The 18,253-nt window shown below is 36.7% G+C and overlaps 1 protein-coding gene across 9 annotated transcripts in view; it reads right to left on the reverse strand.

Annotated features, from left to right (window-relative positions):
• Positions 1–18,253, reverse strand: part of camk2d1 (calcium/calmodulin-dependent protein kinase (CaM kinase) II delta 1) — a 98,624-nt gene that overhangs the window by 34,152 nt on the left and 46,219 nt on the right. For 5 of the 9 annotated variants that reach the window (XM_026268149.1, XM_026268147.1, XM_026268145.1 and 2 more), the window contains exons 5-7: positions 13,453–13,518; positions 4,253–4,325; positions 443–545 (exon numbers count right to left, since the gene is read on the reverse strand). In XM_026268149.1, coding sequence (XP_026123934.1) covers positions 443–545; positions 4,253–4,325; positions 13,453–13,518 — 242 coding nt within the window. Of the gene's footprint in view, positions 1–442; positions 546–4,252; positions 4,326–8,915; positions 8,989–13,452; positions 13,519–18,253 lie in introns of all 9 variants that reach the window. The other 4 variants (XM_026268150.1, XM_026268148.1, XM_026268146.1 and 1 more) reach the window with 1 other exon arrangement.

Here is an 18,253-nt window from a genome sequence, read left to right on the forward strand (position 1 = left end):
ACTTTCTCTACAGACTATCCCATAACATCCACTGACATCACAAAATATAAAAAAAAAATTACACCGAAAAGTATGAACATCAAAGTCTGAAGACAAAAAAATAAAAAAATCAACTATTACTAACATTTTTGCATAATATAATTAGATTAAATTCAATACTACTAGAAGAGAAAAGCAGGAAAAAATTAGCATCTCTTCCTTTATTTGGAATATGCTGATTACAGGAATACATGAATATTAAATAGAAGCGGACTAGGTTCACATCCATTTTTCAGAATAAAGATATAAGCATATAACCATATTCCTATAACCATAGGAATCTTAATTGGAAAAATGTTAAGCATTTTAACATTCTCTGATTATGTCACAGCACATTTTTTTCTTTTCATCACAGTACTAGTATATACAATTTTTAAACCAGTAAAATTTGGTGAATACTAACCAAACCACGCTTGTTGGTCTCCTTGCACCTCGATAGCCAGCCCAAAATCAGCCAGTTTCACTGCTGCGCCCTTCAGTTTGCTGGCCAAGAGAAGATTCTCTGGCTTTGGGTAACAGGCAAAACAGTAGTTTCAAAATATTTTGAAAAAATGTATAATACAATTTTACTTGTAATAGAGAACAAATGACATCACTCATCATCAATCAACTGATGTCTCGTAGAAGAATTGGGTCAAAATTGACAGTTTTTAGAAAATGTACAGGAATACCATGTTCTAGGAAAAGAAAGATAATTACTTTTCCCCCAGATTTCTAAAAATGGATTTAAAATTATGATTTAAATAGACAATCTCTGATAAAACATACTTTGAACCAAGTCTTTTGAAAAACATCAGTGCAGCCTCCTGGGTTATGCAGCATTCATGAAGAGCTATGTGACCAGATTTGAACAATGTTTTGACTGAGCAAAAACAGTTCATTAAAACTCATTTAAAAATGAATAATCACACAAACTACAATGTTGTAACTGTGATGTAATTGTTAGAAACAAATTATGTTGCATTAGAAATGTCTGGGGAAAAAATGACGTTTGTGTTTAAGTGATTTTCATTTTTTTTTTTTTTATATATTTCTCATAAATGTTATAATATGCATATGAATGATATTTACATTTCTTTGCAAAAAGCATAATTTGTACATAAAATGTTATAGGTCACAAGCAGTCTCTGCATAAACCATTAAGACTGGATGAAATAAATATATGATATTTAAATCTACACATGACAAATTATGTTTGTTACTTTTGTTATAAAAGAAAGAAAGAAAGACAATTTATAAATTAATTATAAACCATAGACAGAACTGAACAAACTGAAGAACTTCAGACAACCCCTTTCATATGAGCCTTGTAATACATTCGTTAAATATGCAATTACTGACATAAATGTATTATTTATAGTAATTATATTTGTATTGTTTTTGTTTTTTTATTTAAATATATTTAATTTGGTTTAGACCTGAATATCCAATAATCTATACATTTATTAGGACTCTTATGTCCGGGGAGTCTAGAAAGAGAAGTCAAAACTTTACTAAAAACTCAATTTCTTGTGACTATTTTAAAACCAGGACATTAGCAAAGGACACAAGACTATTTTTCAGGTGCAGTTAGTTGTTTCAGCATTCACTTTATGCCTTGGAATGATCAAGGTGCTAACATGCTAGTGCAACTGAAACTGTCATGCAGTCATTGCTTTCCCATACCTTACAAACAACCCAAACCCCAATCCTACCCTAAACCTACCCACTTCTCAACATCATAAAATATAGGTATATTTTGCTAAAAAAAATTATTTACAGTAATATGTAATTTCATCATAACGATATTCCCATGTCCATCACGTTTGTGTACGACAACAAAGGTTTCTTATTCGAAGCAAGGGAGCACCCTGCACATCTGATGCTAAATGGTTAGAAAGTGATAGAGAGGGATCCTGACCAAATGTCAGTATGTGACAAGTTGGGAGTGAGAATGAGTTGCCCTGACATTATGCTAGGCTAGGGTTTGGTGGCCTTGTAAATGATTGACAAGGAGCTCCATGGCTTGCTGTTTCATTATGTTTCACAGCAAGTGATTGTTTGCTACTGATTTAACCAGGAAAATACCCCACTGAGATACAACATTTTTCATGCACACTTGCTCCACAGTTATTCATGAACTCAAAATCAAAGCTTACAGAGGAAGTTGAGGACCAGTGTCATGGTACAAACAAAGACTGAATAGATTGATTTGGTTTTGCCAACTTGAAACCAATCCTACATCCGTAAATCTTTTCAGCTAACACACAAGCGCCTGGAAGGCAACCTCCTTTCGGACATCAGTTTCAACCCTACTCCAACACACAAAGGTTTATTTTTTATTTTTTATAAGTAATCCTATAATTGATTGAAACATTGATTAGCTGGTTCAACTGTGTTTGAGTTGGAACTACACTATACAAGATGATAGGTCTTCAAAAGCACCCTGCTGCTCCATTGCTACTATATATTTTTTTAATTACATGTCACTTCCACAAACATCTTTAAAATAAATAAGTGGTGATAGCAGGACAGGCAACACTTAGTTTTAAATTTACACAAAGCATTGCTAATGAGGTGTGCCATTGTCACCAATTGTGCAGCCAAAATTGGTGACAACAGCAAAATTATTCACTGGACTAATTATGGGTGGCCAGAACGAATTGTAATATCAGTGTCTGGTCTTCCCAAACTTAGCAAACTAGAATCAGTTCTTGACTCCGCAAAAACCACAGCTAAGAAGTGCTGTTCTTTACAGAGACAGAAGCTACATGTATTGTACTCAAGTTTCAGCATTGAATGCCCGAGGCAAGGGAGGAAACTTAAGGACTGCGGAAGCTAATAACAGAGGTGTCAAGATAAAATAAAGAATAGCTGGATGTTGTCCTTTGTTAGAGAAGTACGCGCAAGAGAAAGATAATAACAAATTGAGTAGATTTAAACAGCAGATCTATGGTTCCCCTAAGAATAATTTGAACAACAGAATTTGGTAGTGCATTATTGCAAGTGTTCTTTTGTTGCCCTACATATTAGCATAGTAAAACCTTCCCCATTTCATAAGGTCTGCCCTACATGACTAACAATTTGTCCTCATAATTATACGATATTGCTTTTTGTAAATGGCTGTTACACAATCTTTTTAGGGGCTATATATATATAAACCATATATAACTTCAATAAAATTCAATTACATGACTTTCTGAGTGCAAACTTCAAACAGCTCATTCTTTAAATTTTTGGACAAGTCATAACAAGATAAGATAGACCTCCTTTTTGCTAACACGCTTTCAAGTGACATTCCTAAACAGGGAAGGAGAAACACATTCAAAACTGTGTGCTGTTTGATCCAAATTTGTCCCTTGACATGCCTGGTAAGGATCAAGAAAATTTTAATTAACATGGAAGAGAATATATCGCTTGTTAGCTTTGTATCACTCATGTTGTTCCAAATAACTTGACACTTTGTGCATCTTCATATTCAAATATCTGTCTTGTAGCCGGCCTCTATTCAACAATTTATAGAGCATTTTAGACCTTGACAGGCTGTGGTCAATATACAGACTGCACATTCAAATGGTTTAGAATGACATGAGGGTGAGTAAATTACATTTAAATTTTTGGGTGAACTCTTTCTTTAATAAGAACATATTATTTAAGGCTTGCTAATAGGAGCGAAATTGAGGTATGATGCCAGACTCTTGGCCTGTGAGTTTCAATATTTCAAATTATATTACACAAAACATATTTTTAAATATACAGTATATATTACTGTTTTGTATCTTCTGTTTTTGTTTTGTTCTGTGTTCTTTTTTATGGTTCAAAGTCACTGTTCACCATGGTAACTATGGCAGCAGCCAATCACTGAGCAGAATTCAGGCTTATGCAAATTCACGTGAAGATAATAAGAAGGAAAACAATCTCCTGGTTGCACCTGGCTCATTTGATTGGCAAATTAGCACTGACAGGAGCTTGTGGTGGATTTGGTTTAAAGATGGACAGAAAACACCATTCCCACCTAAACCTGTGTAGGTTTCTTTTTCTTTTTTTATACCACTGATCACTTGATTCTCAACTCGAAGACAAACATAGACTTCATATGTTACTAAGCACTTGTATAATCTTAATATCATAAGCCATGTGTAGTCCTTAGTAAAGGCCACACAAGATACTGGATTTGTATAAGAGGACAAAGAAGTAGGACTTGGCGTTTAAGACCCTCTGCGTCACTACTCACCTTAAGGTCACGATGGACCACTCCCATCTGGTGGCAGTGGAGAACAGCCTCAAGGATCTGCTGAATGCAATGACTGCATGCAAACACCAGGGGATGTGGGTTAGTGACAAGCACAAACTCACTATCTGTGAGGTGATGAACTTGACCCAAATGATCTTCTCATTAATTAAAGTCTCAGTGTTGCATGATTATGAGTGACACTTTGCAGTAGGGCTGGGTGATATTTTCAAAAGTACATTAACTACTTAACAAAAAAAAAAAAAACATTGTACTGTAAAATCCTAGTAAAATAATGAAGAAAATAATTTCTATGCATGGAATATTTATACAGTATTTCCCAACTTTGAGGGACACCAACAGACATTTTGGATGTCTCTTTTTTTACCTATCCATTTCAGGTCTTGGAGTCTCTTCTCATAATAAGTTGTTTGATTGGGTATAGTGTTATGGTGAGCTTCCAGGAACAGGGTTGGAAAACACTGCATTAACAACATATTTTATTAAACATTGGAATTGTTAAATTCATTGAAAAGGACAGTTCAACAGAACTGATTCACTGACTCAAAACTACAACTGACCCTTTGCAAAGTGCTTGATTGACAGGAGATCTGACCAATCATAACACCAAATCTGATATTTTCTCCGAAACACAGATCAGACAAGAGAGTCCAGTGCATCAGAAAAGTATTCACAGGCCTGCACGTTTGTTATATTACAGTCTTATTCCAAAATGGATTAAATTCATAATTTTACCCAATTCTACAAACCATACCCCATAATGACAATGTGAAAGCTTGTTTGAAATCTTTGCAAATTTATATAAAACACACACATACATAAGTATTCACAGCCTTTGCTGAGTACTTTGTGGAAGCACCTTTGGTACCAAATACAGCCTCAAGTCTTTTTGAGTTTGATGCTACAAACTTTTCAAACCTATTTTTATGTAGTTTCTCTCATTCTCCTTTGTAGGACCTCTCCATCAGGTTGGATGGGGAGCATCAGTGCACAGGCATTTTCAGATCTCTCTTGAGATGTTCAATCAGGTTAAAGTCTTAAGGACATTCACAGTGAACCTTCGCCCCAGTCTAAGGTCCAAAGCGTTCTGGAGCAGGTTCTCATCAAGGACGTCACTGTACAATGCTGCATTCATCTTTCCCTTGATCCTGACTAGTCTCCCAGTTCCTGCAGCTGAAAAACCACTACCATGGTTCACTGTAGAGATGGTATTGGCCAGGTGATTAGCCGATGGGATGTTTGCTGGTTTCCTCTAGACTTGATGCTTGGAATTGAGGTTCATCAGACCAGATAATCATGTTTCTTGTCTTAGAGTTCTTTGTTGCAAATTTCAAGTGGGTTTTAATGTTTCTTCACTAACGAGAGAATTGAGTTTGGCCACACCACCATAAAGACCAGATTATTGGAGTTTTGCAGTGATGTTTCTCCCATCTGCATATACAATCATGCAGCTCAACTAGAGTGAACATCAGGTTCTTAGTCACCACTCTAACCAAAGCCCTTTTTCATTAACTGTTCAGTTTGGCCAGGAGGCCAGCTCTAAGAAGATTCCTATCATTCCAAACTTCCATTATGGATAATGGAAGCTACATTCTTTTTATAAACCTTCTATGCAGCAGATTTGTTTTCTGAACTCTTCCCCAGATCTGTTCCTTGCCACTGCCTGTCTCTGATCTCTACAGGCAGTTATTTTGACCTAACGACTTGGCTTTTCTTCTGATCTGCACTATTAACTATGGGACCTTATTTAGACAAGTGTGTGCCTTACAAAATCTTACCATGTTTGGACTCCAATCAGGTTGTAGAAAAATCTAATGGATGATCATTGGAAACAGAATGCACCTGAGCTAAATGTTGTGTATCATGACAAAGGCTGTGAATACTTAATGAGGAAAATAATGAATTTAATCCATTTTGGAATAAAGCTGTAACATAACAAAATGTGGAAATGTGGAAACAGTGAAGTGCTGTAAATACTTTCCAGATGCACTGTACATTAACTTCAGTGCACTTAAACTTGGAAAATAGTTTATATTGAGTATGTCTTTCTGAGGTTGAAATAAAATATTTATTTTCTGCTTTAAGTAAATATGAAAAGATGATCGATTCACATGCCGTTTGAGCTGAAGCAATATAGTGATCTTTCACGACACATTAAAGAGCCACAAAATGGTACTTACTGTTTGAATTCTTAACATTTTTAAAAGCAACAATTTGAAAGCCGAGACCTTGTTTCATGCCAGAAATTTACATTTTGCTTTGAATTGTCTGTCAGCGTGTTGTCAGTAGTGTGAGAGTGGCATAGGTTGTCAGACATGGCAACAGAAGAGGGAGCAGGGCAGTTTCGGGGAGGGTCAATTGGTTTGTAAATCAAAGGATGGGATATTAGGGTATTAGCAGTATTTATTTAGACACATTTAAGATCCAGTTATGCATTCCCTTCTTTGTTTACTTAAATATTTATTCTCCTCTGTTCCTTATTATGTTAATTCTTTGTAGTTACTCTTTGTGATTGGTTCCCTCAGGTGTATGTATATATATATATATATATATATATATATATATATATATATATATATATATTGCAAATGTTTACATTCATGCAACTGGCAGATGTATTTATCCAAATTCTCAGAGCATTTGAAATATACATTTTGAACAGATCAATATGACTGTCATTTTCGAAATGACCAACGTTGGGCCTGGAGTGCTGATGTCCTGCAGAGTTAAGCTCCAACCCTGAAAAAAAAAACTTACTTGTCTGTGAGATAAACTATTGTCAGTATTTTCCCAAATATAAGCAATAGGCTATCCAAAAAAAAAAATTCCCCAGACTTTTACTCGTATACAATGTGTATTTACTGGATAACCTAATTATAATTTTTGTTGATGTTTATTTTTTCTGATTTGTTTGAATATACAGTATACTGTCCTGCATATATATATATAGAGCGGGCCTGACTTACATTTCACTGCTGGTCATATGCTCTCCATATAACCATGTATGTGACAAATAAAAATCTTGAATCTTGAATGAGATATTAGAAAAAAAAATTCATCTTATTCATGTGTCCCTTATTAATCAACTCATTTGTCCCCTCTCTGAGTTCCGGTATAAGCACTTCCTGTTTTCTTCAGTTCATTATCCCGCCTAATCAGTGTACATGTCAGGTTTGCATTCTCCGGTTTTTGTTGTTGTACATTTTGTGGATTATTTAGTAAAGACTGGGGTCCCGTCCACACGGAGATGCATTTCCCTGAATATGCATGAAGTTTGTATTGTATAGCCATTTCGTCCACCCGGATCCGGCGTTTTGGGGGAGTGGAACTGATATTTTGAAATCGCCACCCTTGTGTTTTCATGTGGACAGCGAATCTGTATATTTTCTGAAACAATGCCATCAGCCCACGTCTCGCCCCTAGTCAAACACCGCTACGTCACGTAACAGCAACAAAAACATGAACAAACACTGAACAATTGTCGGTAACACTTTAGAATAATGGTCCATTAGTTAATGTTAGTTAATTCATTAATTAACATGAACAAACAATAAACAATACATTTATTACTGTATATCTTCATATTTGTTAATGTAAGTTAATGAAAATAGAGTTATTCATTGTTAGTTCATGCTAATTCACAGTGCATTAACTAATGTTAACAAGCACAACTTTTGATTTGAATAATGCATTAGTAAATGTTAAAATTAACATCAACTAAGATTTATAAATGCTGTAGAAGGATTGTTCTTGTTTAGCTCATGTTAACTAAAGTAGTTACCTAAAATTAACTAATGGAACCTTATTCTAAAGTGTTACCCAATTGTCTTTATATTAACAAACATTAACACAGATTCATAAATGTATTGTTTCATGTTCGTTTGTAAACTGCGCGCAAGGTTTATGCGCATAGTCCAAGTCTTCTCTGTTTTTAGTGTATCTCTGTGGCAGAATTACAGCGCCACATTCTGGTCTGGCATGTATATTACATCATTTTGTGGCTTCATGTGGACGCAGATATTTCTTCAGACGAGGAAAAAAAAAGATTGTAGTGACATAGCCTCAGTTAGAACCGTATTTGCATTCATTGTGTTTATGTCTGCACATCCAAACTGTGACAATGAATAGATGAATTACTGCCCACCCCTACTGTGAAGTAACAAACTTTTGTTTTGAAATATTTTAATTGCTATCAAATGTAGTTATACATTAGTAAAAAAACTATATATATAGCCCATCCATCGTCATCATTACCTCTCTTGCCTTGCTCTCCAAATCTCAATCCAGAAGCGGTGTTTGCTTGGGTGACTGTGTGCTTATGGGTTATGGGTTTTGATACCCGTTTTGCATTTCAATCAAAAAGGGCACAGTCACCATCAACCCACATAAAGACAGTCCTATAGAGTCAAACACAAAGCCCTGACTATGCACATATGAGGTGCTACATGCACAAACTTTGCTCTGAGGTCATAATTTGTGTTGTTACCCCTCAGCCCATTGCCACATAAATATCTTGGTGTGTAGCTGTGTTTTATGGGATCAGGTTGGGGTGAGCAGAGGAGGCTTCCACAATGCGAACCCATGGTTTATAGTTGGTTTAAAGAACATTGCCAGCAGGTTGGAGGCTTAAGCCTGTTATACTAACCTTCAAGTCTCGATGTACAATGCCATTTAGGTGACAATGATTAACACTCTCTAGAATCTGCTGTATGCAATGACTGTGAGAAAGAGAGACAAAGCGAGGAAGCCAAAGAAGAGTGTTTGAACAGTTCAGCAAGCACAGTCAGAAAATAAATGCAGCTGGTAAACAAACAATGCAACCAGAAAGCAAATTTAGCATGGGCAGGAGCAAATACTGTACTCCAGTGAGTACTAGGCTGTTGAAAATGGTGTTATTTTTGTTATAATTCTAAACAAAGACTAAAGATCAAGACATCAATATTTCACCCAGAAATGAAAATTTTGCCAGTTTTAGCTTAACCTCATAGCGTAGCAACCAGGGATGGGCATTATTTATGATACATGTATTTAAATTATAAAATAGAATTTTCTCATTTGTATTTGATAGAGTTACTGAAAATGGCTTTATATTTTGTATCAAACTTTAGTGTTTCGTATTTATGTAAGTTTAAAATACGGTAATATACTTTGTAAGAAGTCCACATGATGATATCAAAAAAAAGGCAGCATCTGATTGGTGCCTATTCAGTAGTTTGTCCAGACTTTTTTTACTACACTATTAATGTGTATCTTTCCTCTATACTTCTATGTCTCTTGACAGATTCAGTGGTTGGAGTTTGGTTAATACTCATTGACAAGTTCTGCTGCTACTTTCTGATTATGTTTCTGGATTTAAAATCAAAACAATAATTAAATAATTTTAATAATTGCTGAAATGCTAAAATGTTTGTTTTCAACTTCCAAATAGGTGTCCAATGCTTGATAAATATTTTATTGCTGAATATTGTACATTAACTGAAGTTGCTATTCAGAAGGAACATGATTTTGCATACCATTGCTTGCCTGACACATACAGGAATATATTAACTGTTAAACTGTTAAACATTAAACTGCTGGTTATTTGAAAACTAACCTTCAAATGGGAGATCACAGGGATATGTGAATATTTGATCTGGTTGCATACAGTATGTCAGATTTATTGCAGGACTCGAGCAGAGAAAAGCTGTTGCTATCAAGCATGTTTACTTTATCAACTAGTCAAATAGGCAAACTAATGGAAGTTTTGCAAAGAAATTTCATGCACCCTTCATGCAAGGTTTTTTTATTTTATTTTATTTTATACAAAAATACAGAAGTTTATTTTGATACATGGTGTGGTATGCTGTATTTTGTAGTTTATTTTGAAACACTTAAAATTAAGGTATTTGGTATTTTGTTTTAAAATACATTTTGATGTATCTTTGCCCAACCCTGCTTGCAATCCCTGTTGACTTTCTTTCTTATTCCTTTCTTCTGTGAAATGAAAAGGAGGAATGTGTGTGTGTCTTACACAGTGACAGTTAAAAGTTTGAGAGAACCCTTTGAAAATATGTGGATTTCTGCATTGATTACTCATTAAAAAAATTGGTCATTATGCAAATGAAATTGGGAAGTATGGGTTGCACAGGTACCATGCCCTTTTAAAAAAAGAGCATGCAAAGTCTTTTCACTGACAAATATGTTCTTCTCAGGAAGATGCTCACTTGGCGACAGGTTTTGTGGAATCACCAACAAATGCCCGAAATTGGAGGCAAATCGGTGCTTGTTCACACAAGTGTCAATGATTAATGAATTATCAAAAGATGCGATCTGAGGGAATCGACGACACGTCGCAGACGCCCACAAAATATTTGACATGGTAAATATCTGCAGCTGTCGCTGATTCAAAATCGTGCTGTGTGCAATGTTTTCCGACTGAAAACGGTGATGACCTACAGCCAATGAGAGACCAAGATACAGGACAGAGGGAAGTTCGGGGAGGACTTATAGACCAGAATATCAGTATTTTAACAGATATATGAACAATTATATCATACAGAAACATGCACAAACATTTGCTTGACCAGCCACAACTCTCTTTACAGAACACCCAATCCCTGTTCCCTGCATCTCCCTCCTGCATAATCTGTTTTTCTTTTTCTCCTTGTAGCTGGTGATCAGCTCACAGACAATTTGCAGGCTATATATATTTGTATTAAATTCCGGTCTCGCTTGTGAACTCCAGTCTGATGCACGTGGGTTCTCCTGTTATTTTCTTGTGAAACTTGTAGTTTGCGGACCAGACAGAGCTGTCTGTGATTCTTCCTATTGTGAAGTCATGCAGTGTGAAACCCCCATCGCCGATCCATCGTGGAGAGTGAACACAGCAGCAACTGAATGCTACCCCAGATAGTCACGTAGTGTGAAAACAACGGCGATCCAACAGGTTTGAAAATTGTGCAGTGCATATAAAGCATTGCTAAAGGTGAGTTTTTGTATACACGGTAAGATACTGTGTCTACAAACATGGTACATTTTAGACTACTGTTACTCTCCCTGCAAAGATCACTTTAAGAGCACAACGGACAATTCTGAAAGAACCACAGCATAACAAGAAAAGACCTCCAGAAAACTCTGGAAGTCATGACACATGTCCCACTGTAAGAGAAAAAAAGCACTGAACAAAAATGTTGTTCAGTACAACACAGTGGAAACCACTGCTGCCAAAAATACATGTGTTGTTTTCCCAAGAACAACTGGATGTTCCATTGTGCTTCTGGGAAAATGTTCTGTGGACAATTGAGAAAAATGTTATTATTCAAAGGAAAAATGGCACTGCTCATCCACACCAAAACCTCAACTCAACTGGCAAGAATGGCTGTAGGAACATCATGATTTAGTGCTGCTTTACTGCCTCAAGGCCTGTACTGTACACAATTACTATGTATTACTCCATATAATGTGAAAGGTACTACTTTTTGTGTTATTAGTTTTATTAGATTCTGTTTGTCTATAATTCTGAGTTAAATTAAACAGCCCAAAAATCCAGATATTTTCAAAGTATTTAAAACTTATTCATGTTACTGTATGATCTCTCATGAATGGCTAAGAAGAATGGAGGATTAAATAACCACCTTGGTGGTTGTATTATTTCAGATAAAGTAGGATATTGAGTCATCTGGACTACATTTATGATACTTTTATGATGCATTTATGTCCTTTGTGCAGACTGAATGCTTTAGTCTTTGTTCATTGTAATTTCAAAGAAAAGAACACAGAAAAAAGTATTAGTTTCTCATTCTGCATTACATAGAAGAGTCAAATGGGGTTGGAACGATGTATGGGTGTGAAAGGATGACAATTGTCATTTCTGGGTGAACTATTCTTTTAAAAATAATAACAAAGATATCACAGAAGCACACAAAAAGACAACCTAAACAACCCAAATTAAGATAACACTCTCAGCAATTAAGCAGCATAGAAAGAAAAGAATGTGAATTAAGCAAAACAACAACAACAACCTACAGACAGACATTGCAAGTATAAATACATTGGAAAACATTTTTTTTTTATGATACATGAGCAATTGTAAAAAAATTTGCTCATTCACTGGTTCTATGGTAAGGTTACAGATATGATTGCCCCCATAACTGACTGAAAAAAAAACAACCATATTAATCTCTTACCACAGAAAATAGTTTGTATTTATGGTCAGTTTGTAAAAATAAGCTAAAAACGTGTTTACAATAATGCACTTACAATGGAGGTCTATAGGGCAAGGTTTTCTGGAGTGTTTAAAAGCATGCATTTAATTATATGAATAATAATATAATTTAATAATATAAATTGTATACAGTTGTTGTTCTCTTGTTGACCTGGTTACTTCTATTGTTCTCATTTGTAAGTCGCTTTGGATAAAAGCGTCTGCTTAATGATTAAATGTAAAATGTAAAATGTAAATTTAAATTAATAATATAATTCATATATGAATCCCTTTGCTCTATGTGTTTGAGCTGTAGGTCTCTAAACTTTTTTTTTTTTCTTCTGCATTTTACTTTGCTAGACAGAATAATTTTTCAACATGTTACTGATCTAATGTCATTTTCACAGCAACTCAATGCTGTATTAAGAAATCTGCATTTGCAGTATATTTAACAGGGTTAGAAATGGGTTATAAACAGAGAGCAGCCAAAACTGTGAATTGTAATGCAGCCCATACTCAACATAGGCTCAACATAACACTACATACAAGTAAAAAAAAAAGAACATTCAGAATTGTCAACATAAACAATAAACAAGACTTTGCAAAGAAGCAGTGCAAGGCTGGGCTATAAAATAAGTCTAATAAAGTGAGGGGATGAGATTCAGTTGTGAAGTAAACCCATAAGTTAGTATTCTGGTGATGGCTCCCTCATTTGGTGGGAGGAGGGAATGGCAGGTGTAGAAGCAGTTATACTGTAATGATGAAGTGCCTTGCCCCATAAACTTCCACTGTAAGTCCATTATTGTTGAAAAAATACCACAAAATAATTTTCTCTGATGACTGACAGACTTGTCTATAGAGCTTCATATATTATAGGCCTATATGATTTGCTTTATATTATAGTTTAGTGTGTTGTCTATTTAAGCTAATTGAGGTGTTTAATTCATTCATTCTAATGAGTGGGTTTTAAAGGGGTTTACATTTGGATACAAGCACTAACCTGGCATCGGCCTCACTGTAGTACTCTCTGGCAACAATATCTTCAAACAGCTCCCCTCCTGTGACTCTAAAAAAAAAGTTCACATTCAGAGTTAACACATCAAACAGTCTAATTGCAGCACCTTTAATAAACAGGAAGGTCTGATTTACATGTTCTTCTTGTTATGACATTATGAATGATGAGAATGCAAGAGTGAATTAAGTATACATCTCTTGTCTTTACACACACACACACACACATACAGAGAGAGAGAGAGAGAGAGAGATAATAGAATTTTAAAAATCAATCAATCAATAAATAACATAAATAAAACTCTAACCTACAAGGGTGTCTCTACACTGGACACAAATAACTTGTGGCAAATTCTATCAAAACTGAGCATCACCCTGCCGTCCTCACTCTGAAGGGCAAAGCACTTAAAGTGAGTACTCTAAAGGGTAATTTATACTTACATGAACACATATGTCATTGCCACTTTCTTTTGAATTAGAATGTTACCTTGACAACACAGCAGCAAAATGTATTATAGCAGTTCAGAATGCTATAGCAAACATTGTTTTCAGATTTATTAATTCATTATTTAAAAATCCGCTAGTATCTTAAATAATTTACTTCTGACCGATTTGCATGGAGAAAGCCGCTTTCGTCTAAGCGCCAAATAATTGTTGTTCAAGACAAATAATTGTCGTCCATTGAATGATGAGTGTTGGTCATCAGGGTCCATCTTTACCAAACAAATTCAATCACAAAGCTGGCCAGTGTTATTGACCCAGTTAAAGATGAACGGCCTAGTCGCACCACAAAAAGTGAATCTGCAGCCACTTTACATAACTATTTGAGAAAATTCAACATAATAGACATCTGGCTGTGTTTAAACCCATCAGCTTGAGAATATTTGTTTTACTCATCAGTACACAAGTCCTATTATAGAATTGTACTTTTTATTATAAATTCTAGTTTGTTAAAAACTAGAGTCTGTGATTACATAAAAGAAAAGAAAATATTGGGTACTTTTTGTTTGAAAACGATATGGCAATGTGACAGATTACCGGTATCAAGGTATAAACCTTGGGAGAAACCAGGCTCAGTTGGGGGGCCAGTTCTCCTCTGACCAGACGAAACCAGCAGTTCAAATTCCAGGCTGCAGCAAAGTCAGATTGTGCAGAAGAATCATCTGTTTCTTGTGGACTTGTCCCGGCGGTCATCTGAGACAAGGTCTTTACAGGGGATCTGTAGGCAAAGATGTCACAGAGAAAGAAGGACTCTATTGGAGGGAGAGCCCCCACGTGAGTACCAAGACCCAGTCGCCACCAAATCACATAGGACAGAGGCAAAAGCAGAGACAAAGAAATCAACTAGAAGAGGAAAGCTCAAATGACCAAAATCAAGGGAGATCAGAGGCATGGCAAACATTGAGTGAAAAGGAGATTGACCAGTTAGTGTGAAGGCACCAACAACTATGAAAGAACTGCAGGAAGGCAACAGTGGAAGAGAAAGAGGGTCTGAAAGCTTTGTGGTAGGAGGTCAGGCAAAGACTGTTTAGGCTTCAAAGGGCTGAACGTATCTGCAAGTGCAGCAAATGGAATCAGAAAGAACGAGTGAGCTTCTTCAAAGATCCCTTTAAACATGCCAGACAGCTGCTGGAGGAGAAAAAGAGTGGGAGGCTCGAAACCACCAGGGAGTAACTTGAACAGCTTCTTCTCTGTACTTGGTGCTACCACCTACCTGCTTTAAAATGGCTACATCGACACCAACTGCCAGAAGGCGGGAGTCCCAGGCTTCTCAGGGTGCGTAGATCATGCTACAATGATCTGGGACCAGATCCAGAAGGCCAAGTGGGAAAAGACAAACCTGCACGTCTCACACCAGTTTATAAACAAGGCCATGGAGTTCTTCCATATGCCCTCCTGCATAAAGAACATGGTGGCATCCTACTTCAATGACCTGCAGATGTTGCCTAACTGCTGCCACCCGGTGGTGAAATCTTGGAGGGCAAAGCTTAGAAGTAGGAATTGCAATGGGTTGTGCTATTTCTCCCATCCTGTTTATGGTAGCCTTTGAGGTAATCCTCATCGGAGCAAGACAGATGGTTGGAGGGATTAAGTTACCATCTGGGCAGAGATTACCCCCATTGAGGACGTAGATGGACAACATCAACAGCCTCCTTCAGACAGCAACATGCACATCAAGACTGCTGAAAAGAATGGACAAGTTGATGTCATGGGCACGAATAAAGATCAAGCAATCTTAATCATGGAGCCTGTCTCTCAGAAGAGGAGTCAGAATTGACAGCACCTCTTTCGTTGTGGGGGGAGAGAAAAATCGCTCTCCTCTCCGAGCAACCCTTTAAAAGCCTGTGAAGACAGTACACAGTAGAGCATACAGACTAAAACATGGGGAGAACTGTGATGAAACAGCTCTCAGAAGGCATAGCAAAGATCGACAAAAGCCAACTCCCAGGGAAGTGTAAGGTCTAGTGCTTCCAATTTACACTGTACAGGAGGGTGATTTGGCCACTGAAAATGAGTGAGATCTCCTCATCCACAGCAAGTAAGATGGATGGAAAAAAAAACGCATTCATCCGAAATTGGTTGGGGCTACCATCGTGCCTCTCTGAAATGGGCCTCTTCAGAAGGAACATCTTCTAGCTACTGTTTCAATCCATCAGTTTGGGCTACAAGCAGAAAAAGACTAGGCTTGTTCCCGAGTTGAGAGAGTTTGTTGACCATGTTCTAAGCAATGCAATCCTCAAGGTTCTTTGGAATGCCCAAACTGAGGTTGACCAAGCCGTCAGTCGTTTACAACATTAAGAAATTGTCGGCAGAGTTCAGAAAGTTAGAGCAGGGCTAGGGTGGGGAGAATCGACACCGTTCTGGTCCAAGGCCAATCACAAAGAGAGGAATGTGATGGTGGTGGTGGAGGAGACAAGAATGGAGGAGGAGCGCTACAGGATCAAGGCCGTGTCGCAGGGCCGGCAAGGAAGCTGGACAACCTGGGAGGGAGTTGTCAAACGAAACATCACCTGGTCAGATCCCGCAGGCAAGGCTCAGCTTCCTCATCTGCCTATGACACACTTCCTTGATCAAAAGAAACTTCACCATTGGTTCGGGAGTGAGGAAGGCTGCACACTCTGCAATACCCCTAATGCAAGCTGACAGCACATCTCGTCATGCTGTAAGATTGCACTCTCCCAGGGATGCTACAAATGGAGCAACGACCTGGTCCTGAGAAAGCCAGCCGAGGTGCTAGAGGGGCAGTGACAGGGCAGCAAAGGAGTAAAACCAGCAGAGAACCACAACCACATCAGCTTTGTTTATGAAGATTGGGGGAGAAGAAACATCAGACCCAAGAGAAGCACCTAGGCCGTTTTCCCCTGACCAGTAGTGGAATATGAAAGTCTCCCTTGACAACCAACTGATTCATCTATCCGCCCTGATATAGTGGTGTGGTCTACCAAGGTAAAATACATGTTGCTCATTGAACTCACAATACCCCTAGGAGACATCCCAGGATTAAAAAAGCGAAACGTTGGTGAATTGTGGTTCCTGGCTGATGACCCTGCAGCTAACTGTGGGCACCGGAGGAGGTGCAACCGGCAGTAAAGCCTAGCAGGTGTTCCATCTACCTGCACATTTCATTGATGCTTTATCTACAGATTTTTTCTGGTATTTATAAATTAGAGATTTTACTAAGAAACATTGCACTGGTTTTGAAGCATGGCTATACATCAAACTCAGTAAATTATATGTAATCACATTTTTATCTTTTATGTTTTAATACAGTATAATGTAAATGTAAACACTGATCATATTAGGTAAGAATGGGAAAAGGAACTCTGTATAAAATTGTCTGATGAGTCATGGGAAAGAGTGTCTTAATAAATTCATGAATGCTCTTATACCACAAGGCATAGTGTGATTCAATTCAAAGTTCATTATTCGAAGACCAAACTACATAAGATTCCCCCAAATGTATCCTCAATATGTAACAAATGTAAAATTTCAGAAGGCAATGTCTCATTTATTTTGGACATGTAATACAATTTGACCATTCTGTCAAATTATTCAGATTTATTTCAGAAGCATATAAAATTGATTTGGCACCTGAGCCAAAATTGGGTATTTTGGAGAAACCTCGGATTTAGGAAGTAAATGTGTGTCATAAGCTGTTTCTTTATGCATGATCTTAGAAAAAAAAAAAGAATCCAATTTTATAGAAATGGAAGTCTGAATCTGTGCCTGTATTCGAAGTTTGGATAAGAGACCAAAGTTATTTGTTACCCCTAGAAGAGCTACGATATAAGATATTTGATAGACAAAACATATTTTCAAGAATATGGAACCCAATAAAATTCTTAATTAACAATTTTGAGATAACTTCTTATTGGCATGTGTCAAGATTAGGGGTGCACTCTTTTTAAATAATTTCATAATTTATCGTATATATTGCTTGTTAATCATTCAACAAAGAACTATAAGATATCCGACAAATAGGTTATTGTATTACCACATTTGCTTAGCTCTTGATTATGTTAATGTTAAGGGAAAAAGCAGTATTCTGAGAGATAAGAGGTCATCTAGTACCTTCTTGTATTCATATATTCTATGTTTTAATTAGTTAAATTATTTCACTGTCAAGTATCTTAAAGGAACACTCAACTATTTTTAAAAATAAGCAAATTTTTCAACTCCTCTAGAGTTAAACAGTTGAGTTTTAATCAAAGAACTTTGCTGCTTTAACAGGGGTGCAGCAGGCGGAATGAAATTACGCAGCACCTAAAAATAGGCTACCGTTGGAAGTC

The sequence above is a fragment of the Carassius auratus genome, chromosome 7 (genome assembly GCF_003368295.1).
Source record: "Carassius auratus strain Wakin chromosome 7, ASM336829v1, whole genome shotgun sequence".
NCBI classification, from domain to species: Eukaryota; Metazoa; Chordata; class Actinopteri; order Cypriniformes; family Cyprinidae; genus Carassius; species Carassius auratus.